At 44.2% G+C, this 20,597-nt stretch overlaps 1 protein-coding gene across 1 annotated transcript in view; it reads right to left on the bottom strand.

The window, feature by feature from the left end:
* Positions 1-4,968: 4,968 nt before the first annotated feature.
* The window catches only part of KIZ (kizuna centrosomal protein), a 53,566-nt gene continuing 37,937 nt past the window's right edge, over positions 4,969-20,597 (bottom strand). The window contains exons 12-14 of the mRNA XM_009886049.1: positions 15,050-15,149; positions 6,899-6,942; positions 4,969-5,072 (exon numbers count right to left, since the gene is read on the bottom strand). Coding sequence (XP_009884351.1) covers positions 4,969-5,072; positions 6,899-6,942; positions 15,050-15,149 — 248 coding nt within the window. The remainder of the gene's footprint in view (positions 5,073-6,898; positions 6,943-15,049; positions 15,150-20,597) is intronic.

The raw sequence follows: 20,597 nt of genomic DNA, 5'->3' as shown, positions 1-20,597 counted from the left end.
CGGAGAGGTGGCGGCGCCGCTGCGGGCTGGACTCGTCCTGCCTTACCGTGAGGGGCCCGCGGCCTCACCGCGCCCCTGAGTTTACTGGGGGGCTCCTTAGGCACAAAGATGGCCGTCTGAAGGGAAAGGCCTGGGGCCAGACTGACGTGTGAGGTAGCACCGCATGGCATCCTTGCTTTCAGGCAAAGGTTCTGTGTGAAAACTTTCCCTCCATTAACGGAAAACCTTGTTAAAAAATAATAATAATAATAAAAAAAAGGTAGTTTGCCAGTGTGGGATGGTTTCCCAGTTCAGTGGGATGGTGTAGGCAGAAGACAGATGACAAAAGTGCTTCAGGGCATGGCTGCTCTGTCAAAGCCTATGCTGTGGGGCTGCTTCCCCTTCCAGTCAGCTTGGTGCCGCCGTAAGGAAATCGGACTGAAGGGTGAGGCTCTGGAAGCGGCCTTTTCCCTTTCGGATGGAGAGAAGGAGCTGTTGGCAGCGGTTTAAAAGGAAGGTTGGGGCGCTGGGAGGAGGGTGGAGGGGCAGCAGGAGCTGAGGGGATGTTGCCCGAAGCAGCAAGTGTGAAATGGCTTGGTGAGATTCGTGACAGTCGGCAACAAGCAGCGTGAAGAAGCCCCGTCCCATCGCTTTGCCCATTGCATAAGCAAATACTATTAAGTTAGCCGTTTTATGATGTTCAAATGGAATTAAACCTTCAGATATTAAACGGGATTAACACGAGGAAGATTTTGTGCTCTGCTGTGTCCTGTCACTATACACCAACTTCATTAGGAGGGCAGCGATGGGGGCAAGGACATGAAAAAGCAGGCTGGGAATCATTAACAAAAATAACAAAATCTCAGCAGTGCTTATTGAGTCAACGCCGTTGATTTGGGGAGGGGAGAGGAACCTTGCTACCTTGCTGTAGAACAAATTAACCCAATATTGTATTTCTCATTATTCTTAGCCTCACTTAGCTGTTGTTAAGCCATTTTCTGTTGTCACTCCTCTTAATAAAATCTGTGACTTGAATAAATTTCTCCAGCAACTTTGTATTGGCACCACATCTGTGCTATCAGCTAAAGATTGTCCTTTATCTGTTCCTTACAAAATGTACCCTGATTGAAGTTTCCTATTGTAGTGTTTCTCCTCCTGGAATTTAGTATAGAGTAAGACAGCTTAGTATTAATATTTTGTTTGTATTGATGGGCAATCAGTTGTTTTTCTGATAATGCTAAAGAAAACAGAAGACGGCGGCACTAGCAAATGCAAATGAAATGTGATCATCTTATCTTATAATTACTTGCGTAAACAAGCACTGAAAAAATTAATACTGCAACAAACATTTCCTTGGAAAGTCAATCTACGTTTTGCTAAAAAAAAACCCCAACAAAACAAAACCCAAACCCTTACAAATATCCTAAAGCAAAACTCATGCTGCAAAAACTCATGACCTGACATCCTCAGTGAAGGAGTCTGCCTGATAATTACTAGAGGAAAGCCCCACTTTTTTAAGACCAAGATGGGGAAGGCAGGGGCAGCGGAGCGAGAGGGCTGCCCTTGTGCCAGGTGCACACCAGCGAACTGAAAAGTCTTGTCTTGCGCAGGAAGCAGTAGCAGAAGTCTGCCACTGGAGAAAAATAATCTCGTTGACAAGCAGCAGTAACGGTTTCTGCCTAACGTCCGATTTGGAGTGGGGATGAGCTCCTTTCTCCGTGCGACCTTCTCTCCTGGAAGCGACCGCCGGCTCCATCGGCTTCCCCGTCAGTGGCCGAAGGCAGCGGCGGTTCTACGCTCCCTGAGCTCTCCTGAGTACAGCCACCCCCTCTGCGTGTCGCGCTTTTCTCTGCAGGGCCTCGGGGTCAGGGCTGCCTGCCCATACAGACTCCGTTTTGGCTCACCAGATCATGGCACTCCTCCAGCATTTTTCTGTCAGCCCCGACGTGTTAACTTGTGTTTGTCAGGAGACGTACGGGGCACGAGCCAAAGTTTCACCTCACAACTGTGTGCGTATGACACGCGAAAAAAGAGCATAGCACCAAGTCGTTGCACATGGAATACAGGAAGACTTCGTTACAGTATTTACTGTAGATGAGTGGCATGCTGATTTAAATCTGTTAAGGCTGTATTGATTACAGTCCCCCTGTCCATCAGCATCATCTGTCATCATCTTTGGGCTGCCAGTATGACAGCTGTGAAGGAGCAGAATAAAGTTGACTGGCAGCATGTTTTGCATCTAATGAGTCTGTGCACAATAAGAGTATAATAAATAATGCTTTGGAGGAACTCGGCTATCGCTTAAACACCGAAAGAGAGATATTGCTTTAGCAGAAGCTCCCAAAGCCATCTGTCATCTGTCATGAGTTGCATGTCTGTGGCTGAGCTGGACGGAGGGAGTGGAAAGCACTGAAGACTGCTGATGGGCACCTTGTATCGTGCAAGGAGATATAAAGTGGGCTGACATCAAGAACCCGGAATCACTCAGGAAGAGCTTAAAACTACAAAGACACCGTGGATTTGATGCAATGTTACTTAGCAGCGCATGCTGCTAGAGAGACTTTTTTCCAGATGAACCTTGGTCTGACATTCACTGAAAAATCACGTAGCAGTAGTCTGTCTGTGGTGTGACATACTGGTGAGCTGACATTTAGCAGATGGCTAGGACCATCAGGAATGAATTACCACGGCTTAGGGATGATCAGGAAAAAGCAGCTAGGAGCGATGGCTCAGGCCCTCGGATGGTGGGTTCAGACATTGGTTCTGCTACAGGTCTCCTGGGTGATACTGAGCCTGTAGTACACGAAGGACTATAAGCCTTCAGCACTCTGCTAGGAGAAGACTACGGAGAAGCCCCGAAACCTACCTGGTGGTCCACCAAAAGCAGCAGCACGACGGGTGCTAGCCCTTCTGGTCATACTGCCATTGCATTGCAGAAATTTGTTTTCAAGTGTCACAATTTGCAGGACAGTCCCGCGATCTCCCATGCTTCCCCTCCCTTGAGGCTTTGATGGCTGAGTGTTGACTGAGGCTGGCCAAAGCAACGAAGAGCTGGCAGCCTGGCATGGCCTGTGTTACCATCCAGCACGTGGGAATTGCTGCTTTGGGAAGCAGGAGACCTCCCGCCGTCCCTATGGGCTGCCTTCTCCTCTCCTCCTTCTCTCTGTGCACCTCCCATCCCTTGACCAACTTGCCTATCGCACACCATAGGGGTTTCTCTGTGGGGCAGTGGTCCCACAGGACATGGGGAGTCAGCCTGGTAAAAATTGGGAAGGAAGGAGGGATTTTTTGCTGGTTTCCTGGCCAAGGCTGTATCAGCTAGCCAGCCTCTGAAGGGTGGGATCACGGGAGCCTTAATCCAAAATAGCCTGTGGTTGAACGGGCACAGAAACCCCGGCACAGTGGGGGAAGACATTAAAGCCTTCAGTGAAGTCCAGCTTTAGTCCTTTAGTCGAGTCCAGCTGTCTCACATGACATCAGCGCTGGTCATACACTCGTCCAGCTCCATCCTTGAAGCAGCTGACTTTCCAATTGTTGTAATATTCAACACTGTGCCATTGCCAATGTCAGACTGAAAACCACGGGATTAAAAGCAAGCCAGCGGACATCTGTACGAAGTGTTTCTTCTCATTTTCAGGCCTTCTATGAGCCTTGGATTTCATAGTCTCGAGCTCGTCTCAGCCTACACGGTCTTTTTATTAAATTGAATATTGTTACCATTTTAAAATTGTTTTTGATGGACTGGGCCCCAAGATTGGTGCCTGTATTCAAAGATGCAGTACTGCTTTGCAGCGGAGTTTAATTGGGGTGCTGTTTTTTGCTTTTGAACTGATCATAATTATGAACAGAGTTGTGGTTGTTTTTTTTTTTTTTTAAATATGTCCCCTGGTTTCTCCCTTCGAAAGAAAAATCTCATGTTTAATGAACTTAATTTTAGATAAAAGGAATTAAAAGAAGAAAATTAAAAATGTATGAAGCTCCTAGAGTCATCCAATTACTGTGATGTCCATACAGCAATGCCAGCGTGGATTTTACAAAGCAAGCGAAAGCAGAAAATCACTGAGGCTCGCCACATGTAAATGCTGCTCTGTTCCAAAATGTGCTGAATTAGAAATGTACAATTTATGCGTTTCTTCTTCTTGATCTGTTGCAGAAGAAGATAAAGATCAAACATGCCAGCCGGCCCCAAGTAGCATATGTATGCATACCCAGAATGCTTGCTTTCTTTTTTCAAAACCACATCCAGCTCTGTAGGCAAAAGTATGAGGATACACACGAGCGTCAGAAGAGGATGGTCTTTGCACTCGCAGTGCAACAAAAGCAGCAGCCAGGCTGGTCGGAGGAAGTGACACCGCTGAGCAGCTTCCAGCAAAAGAGAGGCCAGGCCGATTTGGCCACGGAATACTGCCATCCATTCCAGATCGCTGCTGACCGACTCCTCACCTGCAATAGCCTCTTCGTGCCTGCCACACAGAAGGGTGACCTGTCACACGGCTGCATCCTGCAGCTTTCCTGCTGGTGCCGGGCAGGAGATGCTCGCTGTGAGCAGGGGACTGTGGACAAGCAGCTCCCGGCCCCAGTAACAAGAGGGACAGGACACTACACGAAGGACACGGCTCCCTCCCTGAGGAGGAGGTTGTTTTATAGACAGCCCCCACCCTCTGAGGTGGTAACGCTCAGAGATGAACGCTGTGCGAGCATCTCTGAGCAAGTGGATGTCTCGGGACGTGTCTTCGTTTAGTCCGCAAAAACAAATATATCACAAAAAGGCTCAGTCTGACGGGGCTGAATTACCATCAGATCAGGAAAATGCTTAGCAGTTAAGAGAAAGCACACATACAAGGAGGCCGTGTAGAGTATCAAGTAATATTTATTTAGTATTTAAATTTTCTTTGACTATAAACTGATGAGCTGCTCTTTAGACAGAGGCACTCTCAGTATATACAAGATGATATTGTTTTTTTCTTTCCAAAAGCGAGCGGGGGAATCTTAATCATAGAAGTCATCAAATTCGTCTGCTTCTGTGCTGTGAGTTTGCGGGCGCAAAGCAGCCTCAATCTCGGAGCTGCTGTCGTCGGATTCACCCCAGAAAGCTGAGGGGGAGGAGAAAAAAAAGAAATAATTATAAAGTCTTTTCCATGTTAACGTCATTTATGTCACAGACATGATCGTTTTACAGCTCTCTGGAGGCAGACAGACACCGTGGCTTATGGAGAAGAAGGTCAGGCTTTTGAAGATGGTGCGTTTCCGATACAGTGTGCTGTCAACACGTTGCGGTCTCCGATAACGGAGCTGCGGTGGCCAAACAGTGGGCTCATTCAGAGGTCCCACTTCATTGTTCCTCAAGGTAGCTTGAGAGAACATTTCCACTCCAAGCAATTTACTTGACCAGCTGCTGCCTGAATTAGAGCTTTGTCTATTATGTTCCACTTTCTCCCCCTACTTGACCCTGCAGTGAAGTCACAATCAGAGCATGACATCACAGAGTTGGCATAAAAATGGCAATGATGTCATAAATGAAAAATCACCACTTTGAGACAGGATCAAATACGGGCAAGACTGACTTCAAACAACTGCACGGCTTTAGCAAACAGCTCTGGGAATTAGCAAACCATTTCACTGAAATAAAGAGAATCACATTGAAATTCGGAGTGCCTGACAGATTCCTGAATATGTAAATTCACTTGACCTGCGGGAGGGGGGTGGGGGTGAAAAGCATGGCACAGGGGTAAGCGTAAGTCAGGTCCACAGTCACTCTCAGGGCTGTGCTGTCTGCTTGTTCCTAACCGCTTTCAGAGGGCTGCTGTTTGTCCAAAGCCAGCGCAATAGCCACGATGCCCCAAATGAGGCGTAAGACTCAGAAACAGGGATTCGGGCAGCAGGAGAGAGGAAGGCTGTCATACCTCATACAGACGTTTCAGCTCGTGTTCGACTGAGGCGCTGTTAATGTGTTCGGTGCTTTTGATGGCACACGCTATATAAACATCTTATCTACAAATGCAGCAGCTGCATCTTTCATCCTATATCCCCGGCCCCCTGGACTGCGGGTCTGTGCTCGGCCGGGAACGGCAGAGCGGTGCTGGCTGCACCCTGCGCTCGCTCCCACACTGAACACCTGGGAAGAGGCTGAACACACCGAAAGGCTCCAAAAAAAAATGAAACTCCCTAGCAGAGAAGGAAATGGGCTGAGGATGCGAGAGAGCCTTTCAAATGGCACCAAAGCAGCCATCGTTTATGGCATCCTTAAGTCAGCTCAGATGCCACACCTCTAAAACACGTTTTGTACCATTCAGGACTGCGCAGCACCTAAAGCTGAGCTCCGGGCAAAGAGCTCCCTCCTCCCAGCACTGGCTTCGCTTACGGGAGGCTCCATTAGAGGTGACTTCAGACACAAGTGGTCCTTACGGTGCTTAAAAGAGGAAAACGAAGCACAGGGCAGAATGAGAACATGCAGGGCCCAAACACCAAGTCAAAAGAAAGTCTGCTTTCTCGTGGAAAAAAAACTGTTCCAGATGCGCACATGTGGGTGCACAAGCACCTTTGTGCACCTACCTATTGTAACTGCGCAAACGCACGTGCAGCTGCCCACCCGCTTCTGCAACCCCTATTTCAAAGGGAAGATTGAGGAAAAAGTCAGCTTTTTCCTTCTCTGGGTACTCCTGCCTACTATTTGCTCCTGTTTGATTTAAACCCTGAAGCAAAGATCACTATTCCTTCCACATCATATGTATGATGAAACATATCCTCTCTGGTCCAGAATTTGTCATCGTCAACTATTTGCTGGGTCCTGTGTTAAGGCAGAGAAATTCCCCGCTTTCTCATCTCTTTATGCTCATAATTTACACAGTTCCATAGTGGTGTTCTTGGAGGTTTTCTACAATATAAATTACACTTAGAAAGCATAACATTTGTTTCTTACCTTTGGATTTTATAGCAGTTACCAGTCCCTTTCTGGTGTCAGTCCTGTAAAAGAGAAAGATTTCAAATAATCAGCACAGTGTCACAAAATTAAAAGAAAGTCAGTTGGCTTTTTAAAAAAAAAAACAAACAAAAAAACAACAAAACACCACCAACCCAAAACTGTGAGATGGTTTAGAAAAGATATCAGTAACTTCTGTAACTACTTTTTTTTTTTTTAAAAAACAACTATTTTAATCAAGTGGTTTTTCACCTTTATGTCTTCTAAAAGGTGGAAAAATTAACATGCAGCAGAGACATTGGTCCAGATGTTCAGGCAGCGTGGACTGGAGTCATTCCTCGGTAACGGCACTGATTTACACCAGTAGTGAATTAAAGGTACAAAGGATCAGAGGTCCATCTATCTTTTGCAGCCTTTCAGATAATGCAAAGAAAGTAAAGAGAAAAAATCCAAACAAAAATAAAAGCACCCCCCACTGATGCTCACTGAACTTCCTTATTCCCCTTCCTGCCCGTGTACTCCTCCAGCCCAGCTACTGGGTTCCCATAGCATCCTCCACGTCCCTATGTAAATGTGCAATCTCCCGGCTGCCTTTGATCTACCTTGATGTATATGCAGTTGCGACTCCGTTCTGTTAAATGACTGCTCTTGTGTCTAGAGCATCACAGGCTCCTTTTGAATCTCTCAAACAAGCTGGAATCATTTTGATCTTTTGTGTGTAGCGTGTGTATTGTGTTAGTGCTGTGAAATAATCACATAGGGGCAATGATGTAGGAGAATTAACTGTTATATTAACAATCCTGCAATAAGCTCTAAAAATAAAGCTTCAGCTGATTTTAATAAGGAAGATCAAATAGGAGATATTTGTGACATTACTGTGCGAACTAGTAAAATATAAGCAAATGTCAAGCTGCAATTTAAAGCTGTTGCCGCAGTCAAAACAGGACTTGATCAGCTGTCAAAAATTTCATACAATTTGCTGCATTTCATTGAAAGACACGGCAGCTAATACATAATTGCTTAAAGCGGGGAGTTAAAAATATTCTAACTACTATTGTGGAAGCATTTGTGAAGAAGATAAAAAAAAAAAGCAGAGACGATTCATTGCTTGTCTTAGACCACTGTATTCAGTAAAATTTGGGATTGCAGCTGAATAGCTACACTTAAAGCAGGGGGAAGTTTCATTACATTACAGCTACCTATGTTACAGAAGCTTCTCCTTTTTAATTAAAGAAAGCTCATACTGTTTAAATCATATTCCTTTTCTACAAGCTGTGAATGCCATTAGCACACAACCTCCCTCTTTGCAGATATACAAAAATTTCCAGAAATGGAGTATAAAACATAGCCAAAGTTAACCAAGATGCCAAACTGAAGTTTGCATACCAGTAACAAGTAACAGTAGTAGTTGAGTATTAACTAACTGACATAAGTGACATAACTATTAACTTACCATTTCTTTAAGTAAAAAAAAAAACTGTTAAATGTTAGCCTTTAAATGTTTATCTGACATTTTGTTAGCATGCCATCCAAACACCTTTCCGTTTTATTCAGAGTCAAACCCTACGCTGCATTACACTTCAACTTCTCGTTCAAATACATTTACTCAACAGTATTTCCAGCGAGTATTTTAAGTCAGAGCCTCTGCGTTGAGTCCTGCAATACACTGAATGCCCTTAACTCTTGCTCACTTTGGTGAGATTTCATGACCCTCAGCATTTCCCAGGAGGTGCTCCACATATCCCAGGCTTAGCCCATAAAAATGTGCTCAAGAGGATGCAACTCTTTCTCCCCTGGGTGTAGAGCGAGAAACCACTTGTTGCTGAGCTACAAATTGAGAGGTGACTTCTGTGGCAGACTGCACAAGAACCATTTTATCTTCAAGTAGTTCAGTAAAACAAGATGAGGCAGCTGGCAGCTACTGCTTCCACTGCCTGCTGCTTCATCTCCCATTGTCAAGGGAGGCATATGGGGTTTCGTTATTCAGCCATGCTAGCAGGTCACTAGAAGTGATTTTTTGCTTTACTTCTCTCCACAGTTCAAGCCCAGATCAAGCAGGAGAGGGTTGGTCATTTGGGCCCAGAGCTTCTGCTGCGCTGAGGACCACCATGTGCAACATGGAGCACAGGACCACCAGTGGAGGACTGCCCAGCGCTCAGGTGGCTTGGTCCTCTTCCACAACTCAAAGCACTGCAAGGTGCTCTAGGTCTGATTGAAGACCAGTGGTCTCCTGGAGAAATTGTGGTGGACAAAGTCCACCATGATTGTAGGAAGATCTGGGGACCTTCCCTCTTCTGCCCCAGCTTGCCATGAAGAAAAAGGTCAATGCTGACAGGAGGGAGGGGAAGACAGATGTTTGCATTCTACCAAAACCCATCCACTTGTTTGGGTTCATCCTCCTGAGGCTAATCTACCATGCCCAAGAGTGGGATTCACACCAAGAACAGCACCGAGCCATAGCGCTGCACATCGGGAGCTGGGTGTTCGTGTGACACAGCAGTCCATAAAGAGAGAGACGGGGAACAGGGTGTCAGCAAAGGCTTGGCATGAAAGCTGTCGGCATGCAGAGAAATGCCTGGAGAGATAGGGGAAAATGGAGCTAGGACATCAGAAAGGCCAGATCGGAATTCGCAGCTCCGCCAAACCAAGCCTGGAAAATGCTGCAAGATAGCTTTGTAACAGGGAATAAAATTCCTGAATTATGTCTGAAGTGTTAGTCAAGACTGATAAGATGCAAGACAACCTTAACATTGCAAAACATTTCTATTCAGAAATCGGCAAATTCAATCATGAAAGTTATCATCTGGTATACTGAGCACACAATAACCACACAGACCTCCGCGGAGAAATTTTAGGAGCATAAATGAAGTAAGGCCAGTTTCACTGCCTCGACTAATCCCCCGTTGTGACCCTTCGATATCCATTTACACATTTGCTTCTTCCCTAAAATAATTCCAAACTGAACCCAGGCTCTAACAAAGAAAAAACCCAAACCAGTTTAACTTCAAAGGGCCTTTTAATCTCTCCTTTACTCTGATGAAACAGGCTTTTTGTATTGAAGATGCTGCAACAATAAGAAATGAAAAAGCTCCAAGAAAATATTTTTCCCTCCATAAAGAAAATTAATATTAAGAGGAAAATACCAGACCAACAGGAGCCAAGTTAATAGAGGTGGCTCACTGAAAAACAGCAGAAAATGTTTGCTTTAGCCTGAATATCTTTTAGCTAAAGGACCTGTTGAACCTCTGTGTTTTGGTGTCAAGTGTAAAAAGACACCCGAACACCAAGGGGGCGGGGGGGAAGACACCCACTTGCCAACCAAAACCAAACCCACACAAAGAAAAGTGTCCAAACATCAAAGGGGAAAAAAACCACAACAGCAAACCAACAAAACATACCCAAGCATCAAGAGAAAAAAAAAAAAATCACCACCCAAATGCTAGGTTTTATGAGAAAACCAAACAAAACGCAGGGTGCAGCAGCCTGGGGAACATTGATACTCCCACTAATCTTGTCAGAGGCTCGAAGCCTGCGCGTCTCCGTCCTGCACTCGCATTGCTGAGGCAGCACGCCACGCTAAACAAATCAAGCATTTTTTTTTTTGCAGGGTGGTGTTTATTAACCCTCAGTGAGGGAAGCGATGAAGCTTCTGCCCAGCAATACGTGAGGATGCAGAGTCGCAGATCCATCTTTAAAAATCGTTTTTTGAAAACATCTAAAAGTATTGCGGTAGTAAGCGAGCCAGGCTGCTCCATGGCAGTGCTTCCAACGTGACACTCTCAGCTGGGTATCCCCCATGATCATACTCTTTCCTGCCAATTCCTGCAGAAGCCTCACAGCTCTATCATTTTCTGCTGATCGTTTACTGGAAATTGGGTATCACAGAAGTATTCCCTGCCCTGGAAAGTCAGTATAAACTAACGAATCCATTCATCATGCCAGAATTGGAGTAATAATACTGAATTTAAGTAATTATACTGCGAATAGGATGGCCTTTATTTCAGGATACAAAGATCTTCATCAAGCTACATTTAAGACCATTCTCTGTTTAGAAATACCAGGCTGAAGAAAAAAATAAAACCAAACCCAACATCCTTGCCCAGAGAAACAGCTAACACAAAGACTGCATCACAGCGCTGTGATGAAACCGTGTCAGAAGAGCATAGGGCATCGCCGCAAAAATAAACTCTATTTCCTCTGTACTACACACGCAATATATTTAGATAGATGTTGTTGCCTCTTCCCACAAACCATTCCCCACTGATATTCCTGGAGCATCACGCTGCAACATTACTATTTCTGCAACAGCTGGATGTTAAGATTTAGCATACAAAGCTCACAAATATCTGTAAGGTCAGAAAAACGTGCCTGAATTTACAGTCAGCTTCTTATAGAGGTGATTTGATAACTGAAAGTAGGGCAGAAGTATAAGACAATCAGGTATGTGCTCACGTATGGGTGCTCCTCTCTCAGGAGTCTGGAAACACACTATGCTGCTTCCTCCAAATTTCCTGCTAAACATCTCCTGAACACTCCCAGCTCCAAACCTTTGGAGTCTCTCCTCAGAGCCCCGGCCAAACCGGGCGGTCCCCCCCTCCCCAGTCAGCTAAGCAATGTCACGACTGGTTTTGAAGGGCGATGCGGGGGGGATGATGCGGGGCGCTGGGCTGCACAGAGCCCGAGTGCCCCCCGATGGCCAGCCCGCCTCCGCACCGAGAGCAGCGCCAGCGGGACCCGTGTTCAACATCGCCCCCGAGAATAATTAAGAGGATGAATTATAATCTGTCAATTTTTATTTGCATATCATTACATCTGTGTTTGGTAAAAGGCGGCTTTCGACTAAAAAACAGCCTTCAGAGACCAGACCGGATTACTTCCGGAAGACAAATTAATCAAAGTTTAAAATACTTTACACTGTGTTTGTGTCCTGGCAAATTAAAATTGTTCTTTGGTTCTCAGTCGATAACGCACCTTTAATCTCCAGATTATTTTGAAACGAGACAGCGCAAACAAGTCGAAGAAAAATAAACTGCTTGCATCAAAAATTCAGAATTACCCAGAAAGCTAGTGACCTCCACTGGCTGCATCCATTGCTACAGGACCACGAAATGCCACACACATCGCCTGCCGCCCGCTCTCGCAGAGAGATTCAGTCCTGACTTCTGATACCTTTTCCCCCAAGTAATTGTATAATTTAACGTGCTCTTTGCCGCTGCAAAACGCTAACGCTTCAAACAAAAGTTGCATCTGCGCGCAGGTAAATATTCCCTCGGTAAAGTAATGGAAGGCAGGAAAAAGTAGTTTTAGAGCTAAGCGTAGAGCAGGATGATATTTGCGGGAGAAGAGGAAGCTCTGGCATGCACCTCCGAACAAAAGGGAACAAGTGGTCTTTACTCGGAGAGCAGCTTCCTATTAAGACTCACTCCTTCGTACATTATGCCTTTCATCCCCACTCAACCACAAAATGATTTTGCTGTAGGAAATACAATGGCAGAAAAAGATTTACATTGAAAGAATCTTTAATAATAAACTGTTGCAGATCTGCCTACTTCCCCATGATTTATAATACAATAAACATCGGATTCTATTAAGTCTCATGCACTGAAGACATGCACTGAAAAACCGAATATGAAAGCCCTCAATTCTTCCCGTCTCCAGTACCATAATAGTGAAATGAGCATGTATAAATGTGCTAAGAGTATCTCTTTGCATCTTTTATGGCTTGTGTGTATTAATCTGTAAAGCTTATTAAGAAAGTCATTGCTATGCAAAGCAGCACCCAATCTCTTTCTCTTGCTTTTCAACAGAGCGCAGTGTTTAGCCAATAGGACCGGTCCCCTGCCCCTCATTCGGCATTCATAACATGCAACATTTGCACAATGTATCTCTCAAAGGCTGCTGAATAGAAAGCCTTAATACTCATGTAAACAACTGCAAACCAATTACTTAATGAATCAGGCCCACACATAATGAGGTGCCAGACAAAGAGCTATAAATGCATTTTTGCGCCCGAGCCTCTGCTTTAAAGTAAAATCCCTCAGCTGTAGTTTGGGCTTAACTGGCACATCATAATTATTGTCTGGAGGACATCAGAGGAAGCCATTTTTTTTATTTAGGTCCAGCAGGGTCTTTTGCGAGGTCACTCATCAGCTCAGTGACAAAACGGAGCAAAGAAGAATTTATAAAAAGTACCACAGCAGCGCTACACAGTTATGTTTATTCTCAAGTAGTGGGTTTCGAGACCACTTGTAAAAGCAATAAAGCCCCAGAAGTGACTGCAGTAAGTGGAGCGCTTAAATGTGAGCGGCGAAGAAATTGCACTGCGTCCTGGCCGCAAACAAGCAGCCGGCCACCCTCCCTTTCCATTTCTCCGTCTTTCTCACTACTTTTGCTGCTCTCTGTCTCTGCGGAGCAGATGCCAAGTGTCCGAAAGCAAAGGTTGTTAGCAAACTTCATGTTTAGAAGCCTGCATTAGTTTTGGACTCATTTAGAAAAAACTAAGCCGTTGCAAGAGATATTTTTTTTTTTTTTAGTATTTTTTAAAGCAGCAGCATCATGTATCGGTGCATGAAGCGCGCTTGCTTCTCTGTGCTGAAAGGCATAAAATTATAGGGCAGAGCAAATTATTTTAAAATCTATCACAAATAATTTGAAAAAAAAAAACCCAGCAAAAAACCTGTACGCATCTGAAAAATGCAGAAGTCGCTGAAAGCATTTTTAGCAAGCAGTGCAACATCCGAGGGGAAAAATGCTTGGAGACTTTTTTAAATTAAAAAAAAATAGTTCATTTTAAATTATACATATTTTATTCAGCTGCTTAACAGCGATCCTCTAAGCAAGTTCTTCAGGGCCCGATCCTTCTCTTTCTGCTGTCCTGGGCTTCAGTGAATGACTAAAATTTAACATTTAAAAATTCACCTATAGTAGCACCCTTGCATTTCATAGTGTTAGGTAGTATGATTTGGAACATCATTTCCAAAGTTCCAAAAAATTTAAAAAGGAAAAAAAAAGAATTTGACCATAAGATTGTAAATATTAATCCTAAAGAAAAGCATGAATGCCATTCATCAATATTGTGTTATGGCTTGTCTTTATTTACTGTACTCAAAGAATTACAGAAATACTGTGACTTTCACACAACACTTGCAAAATTGGAATTGTCTCTCATCAAAACTGGCCTCATCAGTAACAGCATAAAAAGCAACAGAAAGATAGCGATGCCGTATAAACAGGAGAAGTTAAAAATTTATCAAAATGCTTTAAAGTCTCTTTCTGAGTGCTATTGATGGCAGTTTTCAGACCAGGGGCAGCATAGCAGCAGCACCCACTTGCTGGGCTGTTCTAATAAGAGCAGATAAGGATCTAAAGCCCAGCCAATATTTCATGTGATGGCTGTGTTATATCCAATTTTCTGCTGCTTCTTGACCACTAATTTGATTGCTGCTGTTTGATTACCGTTACATGCCAATGAAGACTACAAGGAACATCCAACAGAACTGCTCAGGGAACTGCTGCAGTTTAAAAAAAAAAACACCAACAAACAACAAAAACCAAAATAATAATAAAAAAACAAATCACAAACCAACTTTTTCCTTTTTTTTTTTAAAAAAAAGAACAAACTGCATCCTTTGGGTACATGGGAGGCTGTTAATTAAAACATACTCAGTTTGAAAGCAAGAAAGGCATGTTATAAATACCCCGATATCAAATATAAAAAAACCCTCAAACCCCAAGCCCGTGAAAAGCGTTATCCAGTTACAGCTAGTTTACATCTCGGATACACGGAGAAGAAACCCACCACTTTATTTCTTGAAGACTTTATATTTTATGTCTGCCCCTCTCCTGACAACTCCTATTGTCTGGCCCCTGAGTAGCCCTACTGAGAGCAGCTGTACACGCTAATTTGTGGTTCACTGAGATGTCAATTGAGTCTTAAAATGAGAAAACAACAGCTGCAAAACAATACTTGGCTTTGGCACAAATATTTTCTAAGGTGTAACAAAGTTTAAAACGTTTTATTAGATAAACATAAATATGAACCTTAACCCTAGACCAAGTGAAAAAATAAAATAATCACAGCTTCAGTCATTTTCTGTCTGTGTTCCTCATTCTACAGAGCATTTCAAATATTAAAGGATTTAACAACTTTACCTTGAGAAGGGAGGACTTCTTTCATTCGATGAAGAACTAGTTTCCAAATGCATCTCTTGGCTTGATTTTGCTTTGGAACTATTATCGCCACTATCCCAACCTGTTAAGTAAAAACATGAAATATAAATTTTCAAATAATAATGACTGGACCTTACAACAACATGCAAGTCCCTAGCAGCAACACACAAAACTCTTGTTTTCAAATCGATGCACATAATGGCCACGCTCTTGGTTTGATGACAAAGTCTAGAGAGGAGCACACAACACGCCGTTAGGGTATCTGCCTCAAGATTGTTTGCTCATGCTTAGGTGGAAATTAGTTAAAAAACAGAAGAAAAACAAGATTCCCTCACTATCAATTAAGTGATCTGATGATGTTTCTTGTGAATAGTGAAGTTTTTGCACATTTTACCTCGTTTTAGAAAAAAAAAGAGCAAACACTGAGATTCTCTTAAGACCTGTAATGCATCATGGCAACTTTAAGCAAAACAAAAGATTTCTGGGGTGTTTTTACTCTTTTTTTATCCCTAAATTCTCATTTACTTTAGCTAATCAAGAAGCAAAGTTATTTTTATTCTCTTTCCCCTTAAATGTAGATTATTTTGAATAGTTACAGATCTCAATATTATTTGATACATCAGTATTTTTAACCACTCTCTTGAAATACAGCTGCATTTGGGAGACACAAATCTTGGGATTTTTATGACTTAAACAGCCAAACACCCAACTATTTCAAAATCTTTCATCCATGCTTTCCTTTCTTCCCCCCTCTGGGTATCTCATTTCCATTCTGCAGAGATTGATTTTTTAAAAAAAAAAAAAAAGAAAATGAATTCATTCACTGGAATTGGACAATTGCTCATCTTTGTACTCATTTCCAAAGAACATGATGCTCAAGTACAAATCCCACTTTAAAAGGCTACTTTGCATATATATATAGTACTGAAGTTATAAACAAGCCCTAATTGTTATCAACTTCATTCCAACCCGGGACAATTTAGTATTTCTGTACATCTTGGACACTCCTACTTTCTAACTGGCCATGCACGTTACCAGTCCGCTCCAGCGGATCACACCACTCTGCACTTGGATTTCGGCAGCAGAAATCCCGCTCGGTCTCAGGCACTTCCAACAAAGAGGTGGAAGACATCTGACGGGCACAGGAGATGGCAGAGCTGGGGCAGAGGAGCTGCGCTGGCAGCAGCGTGCTGCTTCACAGAACAAAGTCTGACTGCTTCCCAGAGGACGCGTGAAGGAAAAAGAAGAATCAAGAATGGAGGGGAAAAAAAGGAAAGAATGAAAAAAAAAAGGGGGGGGGGACGACACATGCCCCATCCCCATGATGTACATGTGCAGACGAGCAGAGACCTGCGGAGATCACAGAAGAAATCCTGGGTGCAAGACTGACGGCAGCTCAGGGCTGCAGACTGAGCAATGTGGGCACACACTGAGAAACCACTGACTACAAAGGAACAAATATTCACACTTGTTTGTACATTACTTTGGGAAAGAAAAAAAAAAAGCGCGCTAAGTTTATCTAATCGAGTCTGAACTCCCAGAAACTGCTTTTCACTCCAGCAGTAAAGCACTTATCATAGGTGTATTTTTCAGGACTCCTCATGCGCAGATCCAAACTAGAAAACACAAAGTGGCTGAGATCACGTGCTGACTTCTTTCCTGGGGATAGCGCAGGCTTTCCTTCGGGAGAGCATCCCTCTGCCTCCAGAAAGCCTTACACAAAGCGAGTTGTGCGTGGCTAACAGGACACCACAGGCCAAAGACTCTGCAAACATTCAAAATCCAGTTACGTGCCCTCCAACGCAGCTCTGGCGTGTCCATGGCTTGCTCCTTGAGTGAAGGAGAATGTGAAGCAAATGGCCTCCGCACAAACCATCAGCTCTAATCACCCTTCCCATTTCAGCCCTGCACGTGCAGAGGGATGCATCCACCACATTTCAGTCTGTTAACGGACTAAACACTTTTCCTCCATCCCAACTACAACAGGTAGAGAGTTTACAGAGCAGATGGTAGCTTCAGAGGGTGTTAGCGCTGATGTGTGCATCTGATATGTGCATCTTGAAGCCTTCCCTTTGTTTCAGGTTAAGCCTGGGAACACCACCCTCAGCAGGGACCCGATACCCAGCTTGCTGTCGATGGGGTGCCCTGCAGCAGGATATCTGCAAACTCAGGGAAGTGCTTCTACCTGTGCACAAGTAACACTCTCTGTTGCTGCTGAATGCTCTTGCCATCCCTCGGGGCAGTGACACGGAGCCCGTCTTTGATCCAGGCATACCCGCCACACCTTTCCAGTTGGCACTTCAAAGTTCAGGTCTTTCCCAGCTCTACCAAAACTCAAACTGGGTCACTGTTGTAATGCAGCTCTCTTTATGGCTTTTTCATGCGTAGCAGCCTCAAAAGACCATTCCCCCATGCTTTCCGTGCCTGCACTGGCTCTCCTTTATTCACTGCATTGAACAGTAATGCAAAGTACTTTTCTTCACCTTTAAGACCCTGCAGAGCCCAGCTTTGCCCTACCTGTCAATTATAATACAATGCTGGGCTACCAATCCCCACTTCTGCCTTAGTTACACCAGACTGCCTTGCCAATTAGTCCAGTCATTCCCTTTGAGAATCTTTGGGCTGACTTACATCCTACGTACCTTACAGAAATGGGAGGTCCTTCTAGGAACTCCTAAGCCCACCAGCTCACCTCCCTGGAAAGCTTGCCGTAGGGATTCATCTGGGTTGCAGCACCCACGAAGCATCTGACAACACATAACCAGTCAGCGTGCAGCAACTGCTGGTTTGTGTGCTGAGCAATCACCTGGCTCTCACCTCTTCTTACCCCACTCATCCGCTTAATCCCCTTGCCTTCAACAACATGTCTGTATCGTAAGTTGGAGGAAAGGAAGAGTCTCGGTTACAGACATGCAGTGCCGACAACAAAACCAGCCCAACCTGGGCACACGGCAATACTTGCTTCACCGTCGTGAGAAAGCACAAGCGATTGGTGCAACGTACAGGGTAGAAAAGAGAAGATATAAGAAATACACTGCTAGGAGAGAAAACTCTTAAGCACTTTGCTCCTCACAGAACTGCACTGTGCCATAAACCCCTTATGCAGATCAATATATTTCCTTCATCAAACCGATCATCGTGGTTAAGGTTAAACACAACTTAGTTCAAAATGACACTCTTATTCTGGCACCTGTGTGTGTTTCTGTTGTTTGTTTTGCCAGAAGCATCTAACTTGCCATGCTCTAACAGCCAAGCGCACCCTCCCTGTCGCAGGCTGGGGACAACAGGAGGCATGAAACACAAGTACACATTTTTCCCTGAGCACACAGCAGAACATGACACCCTGGCAAGAAAGATGCACTCAGTGGAGAAGGGGCAGGGGGGAAGAAAAAGAAAAAAAGAAAAAAAAAAAGGGGGTTTAGAGCACATCAGCAGCACGCAGACTGAAACCTTTGGATAAAAGAACTGCCAGCGACACAGAAATCATTCAGCAGGGAGCAACGGCACTGGGGAGCAGAAGCAGAGACAAGAGGAGGGCCATGGGCTGCAACAGTGCTGCTGGAGAGCAGCAGCTCCCAACGGCTGTCTTGTAACACCTCCTTGGGCCATACACAGGCTTGCTAAAAAGCACCTCTCCCTTTCTATCCGAATTCGGCAAATTCTTGCTACACCGGGTAAAAGACAGATGCCATCTGTTTGATGTTCTCTTCCCAAGCAGTTTTTGGAAGGAGTGGCCTCACCACATCACTAGCTCTCATGTTCCGGAGACACCCCGGAAGCAATGTAGGCACACAGGGGTGAAGCTGTCCAGACGGGGTGCTTTGAGCATTTACTCAGTCTGAACGGCCAGCCCGGACTGCACAGACACAACTGAAGAAGCTTGATAAAACCGAATTTTTTAAACTCAAACTGGGATGTCAATAATGGAGAGTTCTTAATCCAGTCTTCTGAGCAATACTGCAGCAGAATGGGAGCTGGTGTGTCCCAGATGACACAGCACTCCTCACGCCTTCTTCCCTATGCATTGTTCCTTCCACTCAGAACTAGCAAAGGATCCGCGATACCACTATTAACTAAAAACACTCCACACTTCTCAACTTTGAATTAATTGTGCAGTCGGCATGGGTCAAAGCAGCTTTCATGTCAGCTTTTACAATTTTATTCTGCACAAAATAGATGTAGTTTTCTTCATTAGCCAACAATTCCAGGAAAAGAACGCCATCATTGCATAACGAACCACTATTATTTTGTTCTGCCAAACAGTTAAATTGATCTTTAACCCAGAACATACTGTACCAGCACAGAACTGAAAAGAAGATATTTTCCGCATGCATTCCCCCTATACCTTAGGTTGCAGCGTCTATCAATTTATAGCCAAACATCTCAGCAGCTAAAAAAGTGATGTGATGTAATTTTCTGCAAGTGAAGAGATAAGAAAGCTCTTGGCCTCGTACTTGCAACATTTATATCTTGCTAATTGTACTACCTCTCTCACAGAGGAAGCTCACACTTTTTAAACATCAAAACCAGCATTAAAGCCCTTCACTGCAGCTAGAGTCCCAGCATAGAAAAGTCATGTGCAGACACCAAATCATCTTTCTACAAACGATTTCCAAGTGCTTGACTCTGCCTGTCTGGAAATAGGAAAGGTAATTCACAACGTTGCTGGTTTTTAAAATGCAGACTGGGAGAACAGAAATACCACGGTGTTCATGCATAGCCCATACAGTTTGTGGGCAAAACTGAAATCTTCAACCTAAGTGACAAAGCATGGAAGCAAGCCGTAGTAGTAGTATAATAGGTGCTGCTCTACCAGGAGAGGAACAAGAGCACTTTGTACGCCACTCAAAAGCTATAAAGAGCTATCATCCATTATTTCCAATAACAATCAATAATCCCGTATGCAAACGGAGGTAGTTAGAGGGCGAAAGACCTCTGTGCTTTTGCAGACTCAACCCAGACACGTATCTGCATTTTCCTCCTGTACGCAAGCGACAACCTACACCAAAAGGAATTTTTCTTTTTCTGTATACTTTTATCACCAATAACATAGTTAGCAGCTTGGGTATTTCAGCTGTCACTAGATTTCAAAGTCAATAATGCCTTGAAAGGAATATTATCAAGATCAGATGAGCCTGCAAGCTGTGTAGTTTTACAGTTACCTTGGCAATAGTTACTGCATCCACATTCAAAAGTCCTGGTAGGTCTGGGCTGCCATACTGCTAGGTCCTGTACTAAAACAGGACACTAACAATAGCTCCCGCCCAGAGGATCTTTAAAGCTGAACAAGCTCCTCCACCACGTTAACACTAATTACTGCACTTGCTGATAATCTACAAAGAGCTACACGGGATTAAAGGTGGGCTGTCAGCTGCCGTGCCACTGCCAGCACACAAACAGCCGCTGTGCACACCTCTGCCTTGGGACCAGAGGTGTGAGCTCCAGCTGTATACGGGCTCCTATACACGCTTACGTCCCTTGCAATAAAGCAAAATCTTGCATACAGAGAGAAGACAAAGGCTACCTGCAA

Source organism: Charadrius vociferus, unplaced genomic scaffold, assembly GCF_000708025.1.
Source record: "Charadrius vociferus isolate BGI_N301 unplaced genomic scaffold, ASM70802v2 scaffold455, whole genome shotgun sequence".
NCBI classification, from domain to species: domain Eukaryota; kingdom Metazoa; phylum Chordata; class Aves; order Charadriiformes; family Charadriidae; genus Charadrius; species Charadrius vociferus.
This window is presented reverse-complemented; position numbering and strand designations above follow the sequence as displayed.